This window comes from Nilaparvata lugens, chromosome 2 (genome assembly GCF_014356525.2).
Source record: "Nilaparvata lugens isolate BPH chromosome 2, ASM1435652v1, whole genome shotgun sequence".
NCBI lineage: Eukaryota > Metazoa > Arthropoda > Insecta > Hemiptera > Delphacidae > Nilaparvata > Nilaparvata lugens.
Genome location: NC_052505.1, coordinates 11175833 through 11197625, shown reverse-complemented (window position 1 = coordinate 11197625; position 21793 = coordinate 11175833). Strand labels below are relative to the sequence as shown.

The 21793-nt window shown below is 36.0% G+C and overlaps 1 protein-coding gene across 2 annotated transcripts in view; it reads right to left on the bottom strand.

Annotated features, from left to right (window-relative positions):
• The window catches only part of LOC111049969 (Down syndrome cell adhesion molecule-like protein Dscam2), a 244556-nt gene that overhangs the window by 18794 nt on the left and 203969 nt on the right, over positions 1–21793 (bottom strand). For both annotated transcript variants that reach the window (XR_005570419.1, XM_039420535.1), the window contains exons 7-20: positions 21447–21663; positions 19876–20119; positions 18208–18504; positions 16349–16621; positions 14103–14384; positions 13265–13384; positions 11400–11573; positions 10918–11196; positions 9342–9635; positions 8546–8616; positions 7523–7751; positions 4314–4460; positions 2355–2513; positions 542–672 (exon numbers count right to left, since the gene is read on the bottom strand). Coding sequence is in view for 1 of the 2 variants with exons in the window: in XM_039420535.1 (XP_039276469.1) it covers positions 542–672; positions 2355–2513; positions 4314–4460; positions 7523–7751; positions 8546–8616; positions 9342–9635; positions 10918–11196; positions 11400–11573; positions 13265–13384; positions 14103–14384; positions 16349–16621; positions 18208–18504; positions 19876–20119; positions 21447–21663 (2917 nt within the window). In the remaining variant the exon portion in view is untranslated. The remainder of the gene's footprint in view (positions 1–541; positions 673–2354; positions 2514–4313; positions 4461–7522; positions 7752–8545; positions 8617–9341; positions 9636–10917; positions 11197–11399; positions 11574–13264; positions 13385–14102; positions 14385–16348; positions 16622–18207; positions 18505–19875; positions 20120–21446; positions 21664–21793) is intronic.

The following is a 21793-nucleotide window of genomic DNA, read 5'->3' as shown; positions in this document are numbered from 1 at the left end:
AAATTTTGTTGAAAAATAATGTCAAAATTAAGGTTATGTTCACCTCGTCCAATAAAACACAAATTTATGCTATGGGGAAAGTTAAAGTTCAAAGTACTGCCCAAAAATATATATGAGCTGGAAATTTTGAATTCAGAATGATTAAAATACCAAATTATAGTCAAATATTGCACTTAATATCACCGCACTTTGAATAAATTAAGTTATTTTAGAAAATTTTGAAGCCAAAAATATACACACAACTTTCCGATGATGTTGATGGTTTTATCAAATACACAATTTAAATAGTCTACATTATAGTCTAGTATTCTTAAAAAATGCAAATCATTGAGATTTTTACATTGACATCAAAACAAGCGCGCCCAAGTCCCTATTCTCAATTATTTATTCTTAGAAACAAAACTTCATAATTTTCTGAGTGTTTCGTTCATATTTTCTATAGATAACAGCATACGTTAGACATAGGATAGACATACTGTAAGCTATGTTGGGTAGTAGCCTACTCGAATATCAAAATGAATCTTTCAAGATCAAAAATTACCTTATTTGGCAATTGAATGTAGACGTTGTACCTCAGTATCACACCATTCGGCTGGGATGGTCTGGTCCATGTAACCAACACACTCTCCGAAGTCATTATCAAGGCTTTCACTTGTTCCGGAGTACCTGGAACTGATATAAGACATATTGATTTAAACAATAATTGTCAGTCTGGTATTTATAAAATTTAGAATCATTAATAATAATAATAGTTCTTTTGGTCGAGGGTACAACACGACCAGAGGAGTTTATTCAAAATATAGACATGATTACAAAAAGCATATAAGCTAGAATTCTTTTACAGAGTATTGATACAATTGCTTGATTATTTGCTGATCTAAGAAAATGTCCCCACTATATATGAATATGTGTCGGGATGCCAATAATTTTGCTATTCAGAATCCAAAATGATGTATTGTTAGAAAAATCGGGTAAAAGAAAGGGGACGGGGCCGCGCTACCTGTGCACTGGGCTATTGTCCCAAAAAGGTGCATCCTCTAACTCTCGACTAGCATACTTTATTGTCCTCTGATTCCGCTTCATTACTCTCATTAGTGGCCACGTTTGGTTGGTTTCTTGAAGGCAATTCTAGCTGGTAGCACCAACTTATCTATTATCTTGCACCTTACATCTGTGACTTGTATTCTCTGCCGTTATTGAATGTAAATCAGTGATCAAGTACTTGAAATTATTGTATTATTTCCAATGGCTCATTTGATGAAACTCAACTTGCTCACAAGCTGTATACAGACTAAATTGAGTTACATTCAATTTGATACTTATTGAACGTATGATTTTTTAGCATCCTTTCAAATTCTATTAGATTGAACACAGCTTGGCAAACATATGATGTGTATCATGTGTTTGTCAAGTCTCATTCAATCTCATAAAACTCTCGCCCAATCTCGTCCAAAAATCAATGTGGGCTATACCACTACCTCCGTAAACAAAGGTATTTACGGAGGTAGTGGCTATACACACCACGTACGTTCCACTAAATTTGTACTTCTCATCGATAGTAATGTGTGTGTTTATCCAATCACTGTACTGGTTTACAGCTGAAAGTGCCTTCAAGTAACCACACTGGTCCACCAATATATTGCTCTGAGTGGAAACTCTAACAGTCATTAGACCACGAAAATATCGAGATTCAATAACAATAGGTGACCACTGAAGGGTCTCTAGAACTTCTACCTGTCCATCCATTGTTTTCGGCGGCCCAACGTCAATGTCACATCAAACATTAAAAAATGCCAATAAGAATAACAATGTATAGGAAGTTCAATAAACCAGTCAATTTATTCATTTTACAAACAAACATGTATTTACATATTCATAGAGTATAATGCCAGTTCATAGAGCAGATACCAAGCCTACGTATATGGATCAATTTTATATCTTTAAATTTTCCACCTCATCATGAATGGCAGGCAATCGGTAGTTTCATTTGAAACATCAGCCATAATTACATTCTAATATTATTAGTGAATTTTTGTAGTAATTTCATCTTCGGACATGTAATGTCATGTTTTTGTGAGAGATGAATTTAAAGCTGTGTTTACACCAAAGTTATTAACAAAATGTTAATAACTCAATCCTTATAGATTCTATTAGATTGAACATAACTTATCATACACATGATGAACATATGTGTTTGTCAAGTTCCGTTCAATCCAATAGAATCTATAAGGATATAAGTTATTAACATTTTGTTAATAACTTTGGTGTAAACGCGGCTTTAGATTGTCTTCAACCACTGTTGTTGAAAAGTGATGGGAAACCTTAGAAATATAATATGAGGTTTAGGAACTTACCATCCTCCTCAGTGTTACAGAATATCGGTGAAGACAGGATGCCCTCACCACCGGTGGTGAATGCCAGTACTCTGATGCTGTAGTTGGTGAATTTCGACAGATTATGCAAATTCGTTTCTAAATTTGTCGTCTTTTTGACCTCCGAGTCATAGGGTCCATCTGTGAAACAATTTAGATACAACATTTTGGAGAATACCCAATTTTTTTAATTATCTATGGATTCTAGTCGTTTTATAAACAGAATTTTTTTCCATTGATTTTTGAATATTATGGAGAAAACAGTCAGAGCATGCATAACTTCAATGAGTGGACATTTTAAGCGTATCCTTCAATGATCTAAATGAACTAAATATGTAATAAAACATCTAAATATGTCATTTATTGTACTAAATGAGTGATAGAAAATTATAATATTTCTTTATTTGTATATTGTTATTATTTATTTATATACAAAAACTATACATTTCTAGTACAACTGAATCTCCGTACAGTATTACAAATTAATTAAAAAGTGAGTAACAAAAGAGACTAAAAACTCAACATTTAGCAGAAAATTTCTGAAATACTTGAGGGAATGGATGAGATTCTATAAGATAGAATTTGCATTTAGTATATCTATTATAATAAAAAAATATTGAATCCCTATGATTGAATTTCATGTAGATGAGCAAAACCAAAACCAAAGATAATTCTTGATTTTATTAATTATTCAATTGTATTATTTATAATGAAAACATTGAGATGTTGTCAGAAATATCACTAATTAAGGGTAAAATACATAAGCCTAATGAAAACCCTGGGATGTTGTCAGAAATGTCGATTATATTTGTAAAATATTGTTATTTGTAAAATTATTACATACATGTTTTCAACACCAATGGTGTTATCTTCAGTGTGAAAATTGACACCATTGGTGTTGAAAACATGTATGTAATAATTTTACAAATATCTTCTTCTTCTTCTTTTCCTTCCCCTTATGCCGCTAAGCGTCGGGTGCCTCCAGCCATTTCTTATATTGCACTCTATCCTGGGCCATCCTCCTAACGTCCGTCATTGTCTTTCCCTTTCCAGCCGCGATACTCGCCACATACTCGCTCCATTCCATCCGTGGTCGTCCCCTGCCTCGACGTCCCTCCGGTCTTGCTTCCATTACCATCCTTGCTTTTCTTTCCTCCCTCATTCGTGTGACATGTCCATACCAACCTAAAGCTTTTCGTTGGACAGAAATGATCAGCTCTTCCTCCTTTAGAGTATCTCTGATCACTCCATTTCTCACTCTGTCTCTCCTTGTCTTTCCAACGACTTTTCTTAAATATCTCATTTCTGAGGAGGTAATTCTACTTTTATGCTTATCTAGGAGTGTCAGGCATTCTGTTCCATACATTAGGATGGGCTTAAAAACTGCTTGATAGATTTTCATTTTTGTTCCCTGGCTTATCTCTCTTTTCCCAAGTAGTGTCCTGCTTATTTGGTAGTATACCTGGTTAGCTTTTTACAAAAGCTAAATTTTACAAATATAATTGATATTTCTGACAACATCCCAGTGTTTTCATTAGGCCGATATGGATGGATATCACAACATCTCACCAACAAAAGTACCGTATCTGATATATTATTTATTATTCGTGATCCAATTAAATTCGTGATATTATTAGACAATATTCTAGTGTTTCATTATGGATAAATATCAGTATGTCACACCTAAAACAGTATCATGAGTCAAAACCGAAACTGTTGCTTATTTAACACAAATATTTGTAATCTGTTCCCATCTACACCTACATAGATGATTTCTTATAATTTTCAAGGACTATTACATTAAAATTTATAGTGATAGTGATACCCTCAAAAGTAAAAACGAAAAACTGTTGTGTAATAATAATATTTCTAATCTGTTTTCATCTACATAGATGATTGCTTATAATTTACAAGGACTATAACATTTGTAGTGATGCGTACCCTGATTGGGGTTGACAAGTTTATAGACAACTTTGTATCCCTGCAGCAAACCATTGTGGTGCTCCGGGGAGGGGGGTTCCCACCGGATGCGCAAACTCTGCGACGAGAGAGCTGCACAGCGTACATCCTGCGGCGCCTCCTCTGGAACTGCAATTTAAACTCCTCAAATTTGATTTACAATTTTTACTGCTATCAAATTTTTCAAATTCATCCATTTATAATTATTATTAAACGGAAATTAAAATTGAATGCTGTTAATCACCCAGAAAATATTGACAACAGGGTTAATAGATAGATAAATAGATATTCTTTATGAAATCAGGTAAAATATTATATAATTGGATGCCAGAGCTTCTGAAGCCTCTCATATAGAAAGTGGAGCGATGCATCTCATCTCTCAACAAGTGTTTATTCTTGGTATTATGAAAATGAATATCATCACCACGAGCAAAATAACATTGATTTCTCTTAACCAAAACAAAGGGCCTCCAGAATGTAGACACTAGGTAAAGGAAGAATTTTTAGACTTTTGAAATGGGGCCTACAGCTATTCCTTTGTGACTCCCAAACCATGAACCTAATAGCCCACTTTTGAATCCTGAAAACTTCAACAGAGTCAGATGTACTACCCCAGAAATCTATTCCATAAGACAGTAATGAGTGAAAAAGACCAAAGTAGATCTCTCTAAGCGATTCCAGATTGAGAAATTGCTTTAATGACCTTAGTTCAAAGATGACTGAACTCAGCCTTTTTTCAAATGCTGAAGATGAGGCTTCCAAGAAAGTTTGTTGTTTGAGGTACCGGGTTCTACTCCTGGGCTGGCAAATAATTTTTGGATAGTAGCTCTCATCGAATTTCCATCTAGCTGTTAACCCTATTATTAATATTTGCAGTACGGTAGCAGAAGTCCTCGGGTGATTTACCGCATTTAATTTGGGATAAATTTAATTATCATTGTGTTATTCTCTCATACCTTATAAATAATATATTTCGACTTATACAATATAAAGAAAATATAAGATAATTTTTGAACAATGTAAACATATACGGTCATTAATTAATAAAATATTTAATATCAATTATGAACATTATTTATTGAAAAATATATTTTCTTGATGAATAAATTACAATAATTTTGATAATTTTAACAAGAATGAACAATATAACATTACACTAGATATACGGGTATCTGCTATACTCCATAGAAGGCAGAAAATCGGCAACGCTGTTCTCCTAAAATCTGCGTTTTTCCAGCGGTCTCTTAGCTTTTTCAAGAACCAATTGAAAGAAAATGTTCAAATTTCTTTGGTAAACAGGCTCATCTGAGGTATAAAAATTTTGTATTGAAAGGGTTTTGAAATAACGCCCAAGTTTCGCCCAAAATCAGTGGTTTTTGAGCGCTTTTTCTACGATTTTGAGGCCTCAAGAATTAATTGACAGATCATGTTCAAATTCATTACAAAAGTTCGGCAAAGGTCTGGGTATTTTGTCTTAAGAGGACTTCTGAATTATGCCAAAGATACGCCCAGATTTTACTGCGTTTCCCTAGCATTTTTCAGCAGTTTTTCTGCGTTTTCTAAGATCTTTCAATAACAAATTGACAGACATCGTTCAAATTTGGTACCTACAGAAGTTTAGGTAGGATCAGAAATTTGGCGATGAGAGGACTTTTCTTTGAGCTTTCAATGCATTTTTCTAAATTTCTCAAGTAGATTCATACTTGAAAGGGTTGTCAGATCAACGTTGCCAGATTAATATTTAAGCATGTGGAAATATGATTAATTAATAACAATTAATTATTCGATCCCAATCGATAGAATCTATTAGTTTTTCGGATTTGTTGCTTTTGATTCATGTATCTATTCATATTATTGATATTATAAAAAATGTTTATTGAATATGAAAGAGAGTAGAGAAAAGTTTTAATTATTGTAGCCTATGTCATGTTCATAAATCAGTTTCATAGCTGAGAGTCAGGGAAAATATTTTTTATTGAAAGAGCTTCTTTTTTTTATTACATTATAATTGATAATTTTTAACAAGGATTGACAGTTAATATTACATCAGATATACCGGTATCAGCTACCTACTTAATAGTTGGCAGTGGCAAGGCAGAAAATCGGCAACACTGGTCTTTCTCCACTACCATACTATATTATGCGGACCTCACTATTTAGGCTATAACTACTGCTGCGTTATGCGGCCCTGGTAGTTTGAACAGCAAAAGATTCACTGTCGGCTCCGCTGAACGATGATGATCTATGAGGGGGGTGGGTCTTTCGATTTATACTGCTCAGTTGAGTAGAAGAGCCGTGGTCTAGTGGTCTAGTCGCTGGCTTTGTAAACTAGCCCGAGTTCGAATCTCAGCTGGGGCAGACATTTTTGAGGGTTACCTCTTGAGGTTTGTTTATTCCTGTAGTATAAACTCTTATTTGCGAAGCTGCTGTTTTCTTATGGTGATCTACATTAAGATGACAGTGAAAAGATAGAAGAACAGCTTTGCCGATTCTCTGCCTTGCAACTGCCTTCTATAGAGGACAGCTGATACAGGTATATGTCTGATGTAACATTAATTATTCATTCTTGTTTAAAACAATAAACTTTTATATAAAAAATTATTTAATAATGAATTGAAAATATATGGTATTAACGACACAGGGGAAGCATGCGACACCATAAGCATATAATGAAACTATATTTCAATCTATAGTTTCACTCTACTAGATGAGTTAAAGAATTATAATTAGAACTTTTTTATCATTTTATCAATTATAGCTAGTAAAATTTTGAATGTTAATGTACAAATATGATATTAGAATTCTTTATAATAAAAAACAACTTCTTATTTGATTATTTTAAGCTGTTATTCATACTTATGTATTTTCTTTAGAAAAAAGTTTTCTTATGTAAGAGTTATTGAACTGGCAAATTGTGAATTATACTGTTTTTTCATTAGGGATGAAAGAACTAATTGAATTGTTTTTTACCGTAGTTATTTTTTCAACTCTTCAATTATTATAGTACATTGTTATTTTGATGTTTTGACTTGGCCTGTATGTGTATTGTTTTTGGCTCAATAAAATGAATTTAAAATTAGACAACAATAACAAATAAAGTCCACATTGATGAATTTTGCAAAACCTATTTCATACAATAATGTGCCATCTAGCAACTACATTGATAGAGAAGGGATTTGCCATTTACCTACCACCCTCGAGAGTAGTGGCGACTAGCGGGGCGGAGGCGGGACCCGGCCCCACCTGGTTGATGGCACGCACAGTGAGCTCGTAGCGCGCATAGCTGCGCAGCCCAGTCAGTTGCAGCTCATGCTTGTGCGCGCCACGAACGGTGCGCGTCTCGGGCGCGCCCTTCGTCATCTCGCGGTACGAAACCTGGAAGCCGAGGATCTCCTCTTTGCTTGACAGCATCGGAATCGGCTGTCAACAGATGATAATATAAATCCAATTTTATTTGTCATTGAATAAAATACATGGAGTTTGTCGAGATGCAATTTATAACTGCTTACAATCGTTTATACATTGACTCATGAGTCACAATCACAACTTATGACTTCTAAACCTCAACTCACACATACGCGACTCAGGTCGAGAAGAGACTCGACTCTAGTCGAGAGTCGAGAGCATGTGTTTCCAGATGGTGACACTCAGACCAGTCGATTCTAGAGTCCGTGACGTCACCATTTGAAAACACATGCTCACGACTAGAGTCGAGCCTCTTCTCGACTTGAGTCGCGTAAGTGTGAGTTGAGGTTTAGTTAACCATAAATATAAGTGGTCAACACAATACATTTATTAGTCAGGGGTTTAATTCTCTATTAATTTTATAAATTTGTATTATGTTTTTGTGAATGAAAAGCTATTTGATTTGATTACACATACTTCAAGAATAGCAGTAGCTTCACAACTCTTACATGTATTAGTCTATATTAGCAGAAACAAACAAATAGCTTATACAAATGGACAAAATAATAATATAGCTTACAAATAGACTTACGCTTATCCTTTCTCTATGGTATTAGTCAGTGGTCTAATCATTAATTACATATACTTCAAGAATAGCAGTAGCTTTACACTGCAAATTGTAGATATCTATGATTTCTCAACGTTTTACCTAGTCGTAGCTTATCAATTGAACATATAGCTTGAAGCTCAGTTGGAAATGAACTTCTATATGAACAGAAATAGAAAAATTAGTCTGAATAGAGACTCACCCGCCATTTGATGAGGAGTGATTCAGGAGCATTAGCCTCCGCTATCACATCTTCTGGAGCTTTACTTGGCACTGGAAGAAAAAATCAAATTCAATCCTTCACTCCAGAGCACTAATTTATTAATGATAGTGTAAAGGTGCGTACAGATTTACGCGCCGCGAACATGGGCAATTGACTTTTAATTAGCTGATGCAAAGCTTTTTATATCTGTATCTTACCGTTTCTGTAAAAATACAGATATAGTCAGCTGAATAAAAGTGAATTGCTCATGTTCGCGGCGTGCACGCACCTTAATATTCCAATATAATATATGTATTATTTTTCAAAATAGAATTGAGGGTACTAGGTAATTCTAAAAAAACCGTGCAACCGGGCCTCTCTCTATATTGTATTGAAATGGCGAGTGCTTCAAGAAACTGAAGAGTTCCTCACATTCATACATTTAGTCTAATCATTATTAAAATTTAACATGCTCTTGTGCAACCGGGCCTCTATATTGAATTTAAATGGAACTTAAGAGTGCTTCAAAAAACTAAAGAGTATTACAACTTCCTCACGTAGGCATGACCATACAGAAAAGATAACATAGTCATGAGGAAAGATAAGGTAGAACTATGCTATTTTTTCAAAATGGTATGCTCACATACAGTGACTATAAAAATGAAGTAATTTTTTCTATAGTCTCTATATTATCCTCACAGAGTAAAAAACATGTCTTGAAAAATATATCAACATATATTAAAACATATCTTAAAAACTCCTTAAAAACTGTTCCTTCTACTGTAGTATGACTGACCTTCTTGCAGCGTGACAGCGTGCGTGGTATGACTGGGCGGACCAGCACCAACCTGGTTCACAGCTATCAGCCTGAGCGTGTAGACAGTGGCAGGCACGAGTGCATTGAGCTTGGTGGAGTGCAGGTTGCCGCCCACTGTCACGTTGGCCCACTGCAGTGACGAGTCCTCCTGGAACTGCACGACGTACTGTGTGATTGGCGCGCTGAGGCCGGGGGTGGGCGGGGCCCATCGCATGCTCAGCCAACGGCTGCCGACCTCTACTACTTCTACTCTAGTTGGCGCTTCTGGCGGCTCTAAAACATATCGAAACATTCAAATTGGAATTTATTTGCAAAGAGAAACGGTAATAATTAAAACCAATGCCAGCCTCCAACACCTTCACACATGTCGGTTTTCTGGCGGCTTTAAAACATAGAAATAAACAGTAACAATCAAGCAAAATATCAGATTGTTCATTTTTAGAAAAAATCTCCATTTCTGCTATCAAATTACAGTAGTCTCGATTATCAGATCTAAACCGGCCGCTAGAAAGTTGGATAATCAAACGTACAGTACATAAAGAACGTTGGAAATAAAAGAAAATTAAATTTTGAGAGATGGTCAGGAAAATGAGACAGACCACACTAACCGTCCACTGGGTATTGTTCCATGAAGGTTCGAAAAGGTTTATCCTTTAAATCTCCACTACCTTACCATATTAAACTCTACTGTTCTCGGATTGCTCTTGATTACCCTTATTAGTGGACCCTTCTATTTGCTGGGAGGCACTAAAGTCAATATAGGGATGTCATTCTAGATTCCAGTACATTTTAGTGACAATCACTCGCACTTTGCAGTAGGTCTAAGAAAGTTGACTGATCTCGTAATCACGGTCTTGGTCAAGTAAAGTGATTTATGTATGAATGAGGAATCTGTTACATAAAAGTATTCTATCATCAACAAAAATAATTTTACTTATTACTAGGAGCAGCTCTAATTTTACCAATTTTCATACTAAAATCAATTTATCTTTTGTTTTATCTGAACTGTTTTGTTTACAGAATACGTATAGATGAGGAATTTGGTTTATGTATGATAATGATTTCATGGTACATAATGTTAGAGGCTACGAGATATATCTTCAAATTCAACCCCTTAAACGGTGAAAGAGTGGCTGGCGTGGTAGGGATGTAGGGGTGGGAATGTCTCTCTTTTCACAACTTGGGAGGTAGGGCTGAGAATATTTCTGTCACACATCTTCCTCCCTCACTCTGCATCTCACACGGCCAGTGTGGAGAATATTTGAAGTGAGGGTGGCTGTCAAAACAAACTGACCAAACTCTTTTCCTACCCTGAAAAAATCAGAGTTTAGTTTCATGTGGTTGGAGCCGAAGGTTCATGTTATATCTCGCAGCTTCTAATTCTTGCCTGCTGAAGATGGGACCTAGTGTCCTGAAACGCGTACAGTTTCAACAAGTGAGTTGTAGAAGTAAGCTACTATTGTGGAAGTGAAAAAACTGAATATAATGTTGAGTTGTACCTACAATTGTAGGTGGAATATTTATTCATTTATATAGATAATACTGATGTAGTCACCTCTTACAGCCAGGTGTATGACCATGCTATCCTGGCCGAACTGGTTGCTGGCTGCACAGTAATAGGCACCGGCGTCGTGACGCGAGAGTGAGCGCAAATGCAGCTCGGAGGCGGCGCCAGAGGCGGTGTGGCGGGTGTGAGCCGGAGGCAGCTGCAGGGGCGGCGTGGAGCTCCAGGTGAGCCGCAGGGGGCGGTCACCTTCCGCCTCACACATTAGCACGCGGTCCTCTCCTGCCACTCCGCTTTCGTTGACTATCCGTTCTTTGAAGTATGCTGGCACTGCAATCAATCAATCAATCAATAATAAATCAATTATCAATCAAACAATTGATCAATAAATTCTTTCAAAATTTCGTTATTTCATTAATTTTAGTGGTTCACAATAAGCTCTACTTTTCTTTTCTATTGACATGTGTACCATACCTAGTTGTTTGAACTCACTGCCGATTTAAGAAAAAATCAGTAATAAAATTTATTCTTACCATTAATATTGACGAATATATTCTTCTTGAGTACAGACCCAACTCCATTAGCAGCTTGACACGAATATGAGCCTTCATGAGATGGCTCAGTTGAGCGAATTAAGAGCGTCCCATTGGCTGAGACTCTCATCCCCAGTATCTCTTCAACCTGAACAAAATCGTTGGAGTCTTCACCTGCGAGTAAAAAATTTCATATAAATTCGATTTTTTCACGTAGAGTTCAGGCTCAACATATTTGACCGAGCGAAGTGAGGTCTAAGATTAAAGTCGACGGTTTGGCATTTCTCTAAATGTTTAAATGTTTGAATGTTTAAATGTTTATATGTTGCGCATTTACGGCGAAACGCGGTAATAGATTTTCATGAAATTTGACAGGTATGTTCCTTTTTTGATTGCGCATCGATGTATATACAAAGTTTTTGGAAATTTTGCATTTCAAGGATAATATAAGAGGAAAACGAAGCCTCCGTCATACGCCAATATTAGAGTAAAAATCAGACTAGAAGTAAGTATAATAATAGAGAAACAATAGCGTAAACTTATGCTATTGTTTCTCTATGGTATAATACTCAGGTCTGGTTGCACAAAAGCCAGTTAAATTTTAATCGTGGTTAATTTCACGAGAACCAATCAGAGAAGGCTTAAAAAACAGTTATTATTATTAGCGTATGGCTTTGAATGGTGGGGAGACCCAAGGGTAGTTCCACCTCGCCGTATATAGTCCAAAGTTCACAAATGGGAAACCGGACACTAAGGTTATAGTGAGCACATTACTTTAAATTTACACTTTTCACTTCGGAATAAAGTTCATTTTGATGTTAAAAAGTCCAAACATATACAAAATCAAAACAAAACACAAAACCACTAAGCCAAATTTAGAAAATATTGAATTTAGACAATAAATTTAGAGCCGAAAATTTATAGCATGTAACAATTTTGCCATGGCAACGTGATAAAAAAACAGTTTCTTTGATTGGTTCTCGTGGAATTATTCATGATTAAAACTTGACCGGCTTTTGTCCAACCGGCACTCAGACTATATAAGACCCAGAAATGCTATGAAATGTACAGCAGATACAACAAAGTAACTGGTGCCACCTACTTGCAGAATTGAGAGCTACACCAGTAGGCCGTTCCAATCCACCAATTGGAAGAGAGTATGGAGAGCTGGAAGGCGTGGCTTGCTGCCATTGTTCCGTTATTCTTGAATCATGATTTTGCCATTCCCTATCATTCCTGCTCTCTTCTACACACACACACACTCACGCACTCTTTCTCTTTTCAAAAATTGTCGTTGGAGAGGATATTACTGAATATCATTACCCATACAGAGTAACCTATGAAGTTCTATTGATTCACTTATCATAATAATTACAAGTTGCGGATTTGAGAATCATCACAATAGGCATGAGTGAACTCTCCAGCCCGGTGGAGGGGGGCTCACTAGTTATATTTATCTAATTATTTTTTTACACAAAAAATTTCATTTTCATTTCATTTTAATAGCACGAAATCTCACTTTCATTCAATTTCATTTCAAAAGTACAAAATCAAATGATGATTGAGAGAGAATTATAATAGGATAAACCTAGAACCGCTTCTCTCCCTAATTTTGATAGTTGATTCAAAAAAGGACTGAACAATCTTATTACTTCAATCAATAGGCTTTTTAAAATATTTTGTCATTTTAATATCTATCATTTTCTCATAGGAGGTAAGAAATCTATGCATATTATTTTATCTAAATAAGTTGATTATTAGAAGCAGCAAGAAGTAATGAGAAGAATCATGGGAGGTAAAACAAATCTATACAAATTTTATCTGGATAGGATAGTTAGAAGTAACAAGAAGTTAATGAAAGTTACTTCTCAATTTCATCCAGGTGATTCTTGGTTTTGGAAATCCAGTTGCCTGGCAGTGGATGGCTGCAGGGTGCTGGAATAGTACAGACATGTCTTGAGGCTCTGTTATCCAGCTTGGAGCCACTGAAACATAAAACAATTATATTTCATTACTTAAAAAGTTTGTTTTGATCTTATTGAATTAAATCAAAGATGATTTATCGAAGAATATAGAAAGTTATTGTCCTACTAATGATTATTCTAGAAGAGAATTTGGTTTTTGTTCAAGAGAATTAGTTCATCTTCTAAATGATATAAAAGTAGGCTTAGTGTGATATAATTGAATAAATCTGTTCATATCTAATTACCATCCCTTTAACCACCCACGCCCAAGCATAACCATTGAAATACGCGCCATGTAATGAACCATTGCGCATTGCGGTTGCACGTTAGACAAAACAAAAGTAAAGCAGATCGTATAGTTAATTATACATGTCAATGTAACGTTATCGATAATGAGACGATAAAGTAGATATTGAAACTGATCAAGATTTCAAAAAAGTTTGTAGTCAATATGTTACGTTATTAATGATGGTAGGACGAAGTAGATATTGAAACGGATCAAGACTCCAAAATAGTTCATCAACAAAAAACATAATTTTTCAAATTAAAATCTCTACCAGCCTTTTATATGGGAAACCATAGTTGGCTAGGTATTTTTTCTCCTTTCATTCTTTTCAGCACACCCCACCATGAAACCTGTTTTGTATGTTTTTTAAATTTGTATTCTGCTTTGTTTTGTATATTGATTTATGTGGTGTATCTCGTGTTGATTTGAATAAAATTATTGATTGATACGGACCTCTGATGACGAGTTTTGCGGTGTAGTTGGTCTGTGCGGCGGCATTACGCGCGACACACGTGTAGTGACCGGCGTGTCGTGCGGCCAGCTTGCGAAACAGCAGCACACTCACAAAGTTGTGGTTCTGCTCCTGCAGGTCCGAATCAGGCGACAACGGTCGCGAGTCCTTGTACCACGATATGTCGATCGGGAAGTCGCCCGACACAATCGTGCACGACAGCTGAGTTCGCTTGCCCTCTTGTAGCTTCTCCGGGAAGTGGAATGGTTGGATTTCTGGAGGCTCTGCAGAATTACAAAATGATTGAAAATGAATACAATCATTAAAACTGATTTTGATTAATTTACTGATTTATTGATTTTAATGATTTGGAACAAATCAATGAGAATGATAACACAGAGATGTAGAGTAAAGGAAATGAAATTCTCTTGCAACCACTTCTGAGGTCATCAGAAGCCTTCGTCACAAATTACAACAAAATTTGATTAGATCATACTGGATAGGCGTTTGAATTTTTATCGCTTATAGTTGGTTAGTACACTTTTTCGCTACAATGCCGCTAGTAGGCTACATGCGCTTATTGCGCGGGCAAGCCCGTGAGTCGTTGCAAGCCGGTCGTTGGGCAAGCATAGTTACTCAAGTTTTAAATTATTATGCGCGATCGTGGACGCTTAATATGATTTCAAATTGTATTTTACTTATAATTATCAGTTCTGGGAATTGGTTATCCAGTAATAACTCAGTGTGTGTGAAGAAAATATTGTTTTAAATATCCTAGTGAAAGATTTTAACAACGTAAAATACTACAAATTATCATCATGACAAGTCCCGTTTGAAAAACTACTCAAATACTTACTTATTTAGCGAATTCACATCCTGGGGTTTTCCTATTTATCCAATGATCTTCTACCTATTACCCACCTCGCAAATAAGGTATTCATTCGTATATTAAAACGGAAGGAGATGGTGAGTGATTTTTAAAATTTTAACCATGTTTCATGTTCAATCAAAATTGGTTGTCAAAGGTAGTATTTTTATCGAAAAAAATACAGTCCACATTACCGTTCAAATACAATGTTTGAGAGTATATAATAGCAGCACAATTCAACAATTTGAATAAATAAATTATTGATACACACATAAACTAGTCAACACTGATCTTGAAATTTGAATGTATGTTTAGATAGATCCTAAAAGATCATGTATGTTCACTCATTGACAGAGCGAAGTGAGGTCTAAGATTCAAGTCGACGGTTTTGAATTTCTCTTTATGTTTATATTTATGTTCCGCATTCACGGCGAAACGCAGCAATAGATTTCCATAAAATTTGACAGGTATGTTCCTTTTTGAGTTTTGCGTCGACGTATAAATATAAGGTTTTTTGAAATTTTGCATTCTAAGGATAATAGAAAAATAAAAGGAGTCTCCTTCGAACGTCAATATTACCGTGAAATCAGACTATAGAATTATTCATCATAAATCAGATGTCGAGTGGATTATTGCATGTAATGACGCATGCAATAATTAATATTCCAATGTAACTTAGTAAAAAGCAGCTATCGTGTGAACTATTATTGCATTTAATGAGGCATGCAATTATTGATAACTCGAAGTAGGCTTATTTTTTTCCCGACTTTTCTCTGCTTTCAACTCGGTAAGCTTTTGATGATAGTAGCATAGTTGTTTACAAAAAATTATTAGCATTGTCGGTACAACAACCCAAACCGCCATTAGTTGTTTACACACGAGTATCTCGCCGACACGACAGGACAGGACATAATTTACTCTGATGGACAGTATTAGAGGAGGCTGTGGCTTATAACTGCGGGAGGTCTACTGTTCACAGAGCTACTAGTAATAGTGATAACTGATTCTATACAATACAATTTCAATCTGATTGTATGATTGATTGTCCAGTTACCAATGATGTTGAGGTAGAGAATAGAAGGGTATCTACTAGTGATTCCATTTAATAAAATTCAATCTTATTCTATGATTGATTGAGCAGTTACCCATAATGTAAATTCTATCCCAATCTATGGTTGAATTGAGCAGTTACCCATAATGTAAATTCTATCCCAATCTATGGTTGAATTGAGCAGTTATCCATAATGTAAAGTCTATCCTAATCTATGGTTGAATTGAACAGTTACCCAATAATGTTAATTCTCTATCTTTCTATGGTCGAATTGAGCAGTTACCCATTATGTTAACTCTATCCCAATCTATGATTGACCAGTTACCTACCCATAATGTTGAGGTAGACCTTGCCACTGGCAGCCTGGCCCTGCTGGTTGCGAACAGTGCAGCGGTACTCTCCCTTGTCTGTCTCCACATCCACGTTTGCGACGAGCAGCGTGCCGTTCAGGAACACCCGCTGACGGAAGGAGAGCGGCAGTGAGTCTTGACCCAGTTGCCACGTTGTGCCCGATACGGGAAACCCGGCAACAGGGCACAGCAGGTGAACGTCTTTGCCCGAAACCACTGTCAGGTTGAGAGGAGCTCTGGATGTGGGTGGACCTGGAACAATAAATGGAAACTTGAATACTTGTTGTCGGAAACTGAGTGAACCAGGGCCCTGTTGCTTGAGAAAAAAAAATATATATAACCTAATATTCTAGTAATTTCCAATTATAATAACAAGCTAACTACTAATGAAATAAAATCTACTAGACACAGTCTAATTTCTAACTACTAATATTATTAGTTTGTATTTTCTCATGCAATATACACAGATAGACATTATTAGCCTGTAGTTATCATAGTCAGCTTGTAGCACTCTCATATTCTGTTGTATGATGAATAATATTAAAAAAATGAATAAATAGACAGTGTTACAAATCATAGGTAGCTTATTAGGCTAGTAGTCTCAAAGAAGGGACTCATACTCGAGCTCCGCAAGTGAGGAGAGTGGCCGGTCAATAAGAGAGTGAGTGCATGCATCACTGGGAGAATTATTATTAGGTACTCATTCATTACGCGTGTAATAATTCTCCCAGTGATGCACGTAGCTTGTTGAAGAGCCGTATATGTGCTGCTCTTACTCGTATATTATGTACTTCTAAACTTAGTCAGAGAGCCAAAACTTAGCTAAGAGATACCTCAAGGTCAGTTAACCGGCGTATATTGAGACTGTGAGTTTCACCTTTTCTTGTCCTAGCTTCCTGGTTGTTCATTATTGCTATTAAATGCCTCAAAGAGTAGAAGTCGTCTAACCAGAGATTTATTAAAAAACGAGATACCTGTATCGGTTGTTACACCATTATAAATCTCTGATAAACTGTTTCTTCGAAACCAGTATCTCGGTTTATAATAAATCTGTGGTCAGACAAATTCTTCTTGTCTTTTTATTCAGTATTATTGATGAGCTATAGTACAAACTTTTGTGATAATTTATCACAAGGCAATAGATCTCAGTTAGTTCAAAGTTCAAAGACAAATAAATAAGTAAATAAGGAAATAATATTATGAATAGTAAATTACTATTCAGTAAAAAAGATTGGTCCAGCCTACTGGTCTAGCGTTGAAGGTAGCTTCAAGCTTGAACTCCTTGCATTCAATGTATGTAAAGAGTAGCGGATGTAGCGGTATATTTCGACCCATTTAAATGCATGCATTACATTCACCACTCTCAAGTATGAAGCTCCAATATGTTTGTATCCTAGGAAAAGTTTACAATGAAAACAACCTAATCTTTATGACAGGCTAATAAGATGATAATAATTACATTATTGTTGATACTCTTATTATTTCCACAGAATTCACGGAAGAGCAAACAATTACCGTATACTTTCTGTGTAGTTGTGATGTTGATATTGTGGTAATTATTCATTACCACAGAGTATACACATAGATACAGCCACCCCGTCACTTATAGGAAACGATAATCTGTCGGTCCCGACTACCTAAAAGGTAGTCGTCATCTGTCATCATCATCCCTCTCACTCATTACCCACGCACAAGCATGATAGCTTATGTGGGTATCACCCTCAGTATTATTATTATTATTACTATTATACCAGAGATTGATAATGGTGTGACTACAGAAACCAGTACTCTTAGTAGAATATTAGGTTGATAATATTCTAGTCTTTTTATTTAATTACCGTAGACATTGAGCGCGGCCGAATGTGACACCGATCCAAGGGTGTTCTTGGCAGTGCAGGTGTACAAGCCGCCGTGCTGTACTCTGGTGACAGTGATGTTAAGTTGACTGATGAGGTCACCGGTGGAGTCCAGGTAGCTCCCGAACACATAACCGCCCCTGGTCAGCAGAGGTCCGCCGTTCAGGAACCAGTTGACTCGTGGCACCGGAGTTCCGGATGCCACGCAGTGCAGAGACACCGATATGCCTGGCTGAATCGTCTGCTCGATGAATGTCGAGTGTAGTTCTGGTGGAATAGCTGCAGGAATAAAATGAGACAACATTGAATCAATTGAAGAGATCGATCCATGATCATAATAAATTGAGATAGATTCATTCTTTTCTTGAGATTGATCCATGAAATCGATAACATCTATAGTATGCTATTTTCGGTAATTCTTCAAAATTATATTTTCAATATGTGAATATTTCCTTTTTTAGGTAAAATAATGTGAAATATTTCTTCTATGTTTAGTTTTGAAGCATCTAAATTTGAAATCTACTTTGTGAAAATACTTGAGGACGAGAACTACTAGACTAAACCTATTTCGGACTATGTAATATCTAAATTTTGGAGAGGAATAGCACAAGGTTACCTTATTCTTTCTCTCCCTATCATTTTGATAATGTACTTATTGTATAAATTAATAAAGAATGAATCAATAAATGAATGATCTGGGAGTAAGTATTTTGAATGGATCACAATTTTAATGAAATCACAAATCAATAATATGAATAACGTCCAATAAGCTACGAGACAATTTATCACTCTCCAAAAACTGCATGAATTGATCCACATGACACTATCAGGACATGGAGTTGACAAACTTAGGGTGTGATGACATTGAATGTGTATGTGAAAATGCATGACCAAGCGCGCAGATGAGAAACAAACTATGGAAAGAGCATTGAGAACATTTCCAAATGATCATGCATCTAATGCATGTTCTGAAGTGCACTTTAACATATTATATGCATTCAATATGATCAGACCCTCACAATGAAATTTTAGTAGTTGTTTTATCATATTATTATGCAAGGATAACCGAAAATTTGCTCAGTTGATGGTGTCAAATCCGCTCAATCGCACCGTGTTCAATGTCTCTTACTTTCCACGACTAAAATTCTTTTCAAAAGTTTCACAGCACGTTACAGCTCCACAGTGCAATACTTGAGCGGACATGCTTTCATTAACTGAGTGAATTTGGGGTTATCATTGCAAAATATGATTCAACAACTACTCATATATCATCGTGAGGTTGCCAAGTTAATGTCCTGAATGTTTCATGTGGATCAATTTAGCCGTTTTTAATAGTAGAGTGATTTGTCTTGATATTTATTGAGGTCTCCTCGTATATAAAAAATACCGTTGACTTTTTTTGTGTAGTTGAGGAGTTGATATTGTGGTAATTATTCATATTGAATGAAAAAGACTAAGAAATTGTCAAAAAACCACTGATTTATTGATAATTAGAAAGACCGGTTCCGGTTATTAAACCATTGTCAATCTCTGATAAACTCTGAGATTGACAATGGTGTAATAACCGAAACCGGTCTTTCTAATTATCAATAAATTAGTGGTTTTTTGACAATTTCTTAGTCTTTTTCATTCAAATACCGTTGAAGTTACCTTCAAGAACAAGTTCGGCACTGGCCTGCGCAGTCTCATCTCCATTCCTAGCCAGGCACTGATACATGCCCTTGTCGTATTTGGAGACACTGTTGAGCAGCAGAACTCCGCCATCGTTTTGCACTTGGAACTGGCCGCTGTCCACTACGGAGCGGCCATCTTTGAGCCAGGCGATAACCGTTCTGCCGCCATCTCCGCCGTCAACTGTGCAGTTGATGGTCGTTGTTGAGCCTCCGTCCACAACCTACCAATCAAGCACAAATAATTAATAATAACTATTATTATTGAATGAGAATCCAAAGTTTAATGCTGTAAACCACCCCGAAGGCTTCTGCTACTGCTAATATTGACTACATTGTGAACAGCTAGAAAGAAATTTGATGAGAGTCATCATCCGAAAATTATTGCCAGCCCGGGAATCGAAACCGGTACCTCCCAATTGATAGTCAGTTATGCTCAACTTCACACCAAATATCTGGATAGCGATCTCTGAAATGAGCGCTGCTATCCAGTGGTTATTAGTTTGGTGCAAAGATGAGCATACCTCATGGAGAATATAATATAGCATACCTATAAATCATCCTCGAGCATACCTGACTAGCAATTAGGAGATACAGGGTTCGATTACAGGGTTCGAAAAAACCTGGACATACAGTAACTTTTTCTTCCATATCTACGTATGAATCTCGAGATTTCTGCTCAAACTACTGTTTGCAAGGCCAATTCTTTTAGATACATTTGTTGAAAGTAGACTCCCTTACAATTTTTGCACATTTTTTTCTCTTTTTTCCCACTTCCTTCTCCAATACTTCCCTTTTCTTCTCCTCTTCACCCTTCTTTCCTTACTTTTAGACTCGCTTACAAATTTTTCTCTTTTTTCCTACTTCCTTCTCCAATACTTCCCTTCTCTTCTCCTCTTCACACCCTCTTTCCTTACTTTTATAGCCTCTACCTGCCTATTACATGGGAAACCATAGTTGGCTAGGTATTTTTCCTCCTTTCTTTCTTTTCAGCACACCCCGCCATGAAGCCTGTTTTTGTATTTCATTGGAAATTAATTTTTGATTGTGATTTTTTTGCTTTGATTTCTTTTATGTATATTGTATTGTGTTGATTGGAATAAAAATTTATTGAAAATTGAAATTGAAAAAAATCCCGGGCTGGCAAGTAATCTTTGGATAGAAGCTCTCATCGAATTTCCATCTATCTGTAAACCCATATTTGTCCATATTAGTAGCAGAAGTCCTCAGGGTAGTTTACAGCACTTCACTGATTTTCGTACAATAATAATTATTTATCGATCAGCATTTATTTGAACAAATGAAATTTCTCATACATTTTCTGTAAATAACTGTATAAATAATTGAATTAGAAATCTAGAACAAAATAAAGAACTTTGTGTTTCTTCTACTGTGCTTCTAGCTTAACCTATTAAAAATGTTTGAGAACACACATATATATGACAGAAGGACAATTTCAAAATAAATTTACTTATCAAGTGCCGTTTTGGCTGTGAATTTTTTGTCATTTGCAGCTTTAATATAATAAGATTGTTGAAGAAAAATTCTCACCTGATATTGAGGATGGATGTGGACAGTCAACGGTGATTTGACAGCTAATGATAATTCTCTCCTGTCCTCACCGAGGATGTTTGCAGCCACACACACATATCGTCCTGAGTCGTCCACTCTCACCCTGGTGAATTGCAGTATAGAATCTAATGGCCGGACTAGAATAGAGCCAGGTCTTATTTCTTCAAGAAGGCTCTCATCTATTATTCGATACCACCTGAAAAAACATGATATATGTTCAAAATATTAGCGAAGAAATCAAATTTATATGATTGATGGAATCTATGATTGCCAAATATATGATTTTCTGGCATCAAGAATTATATCCCCATGTTAGATCAATATAG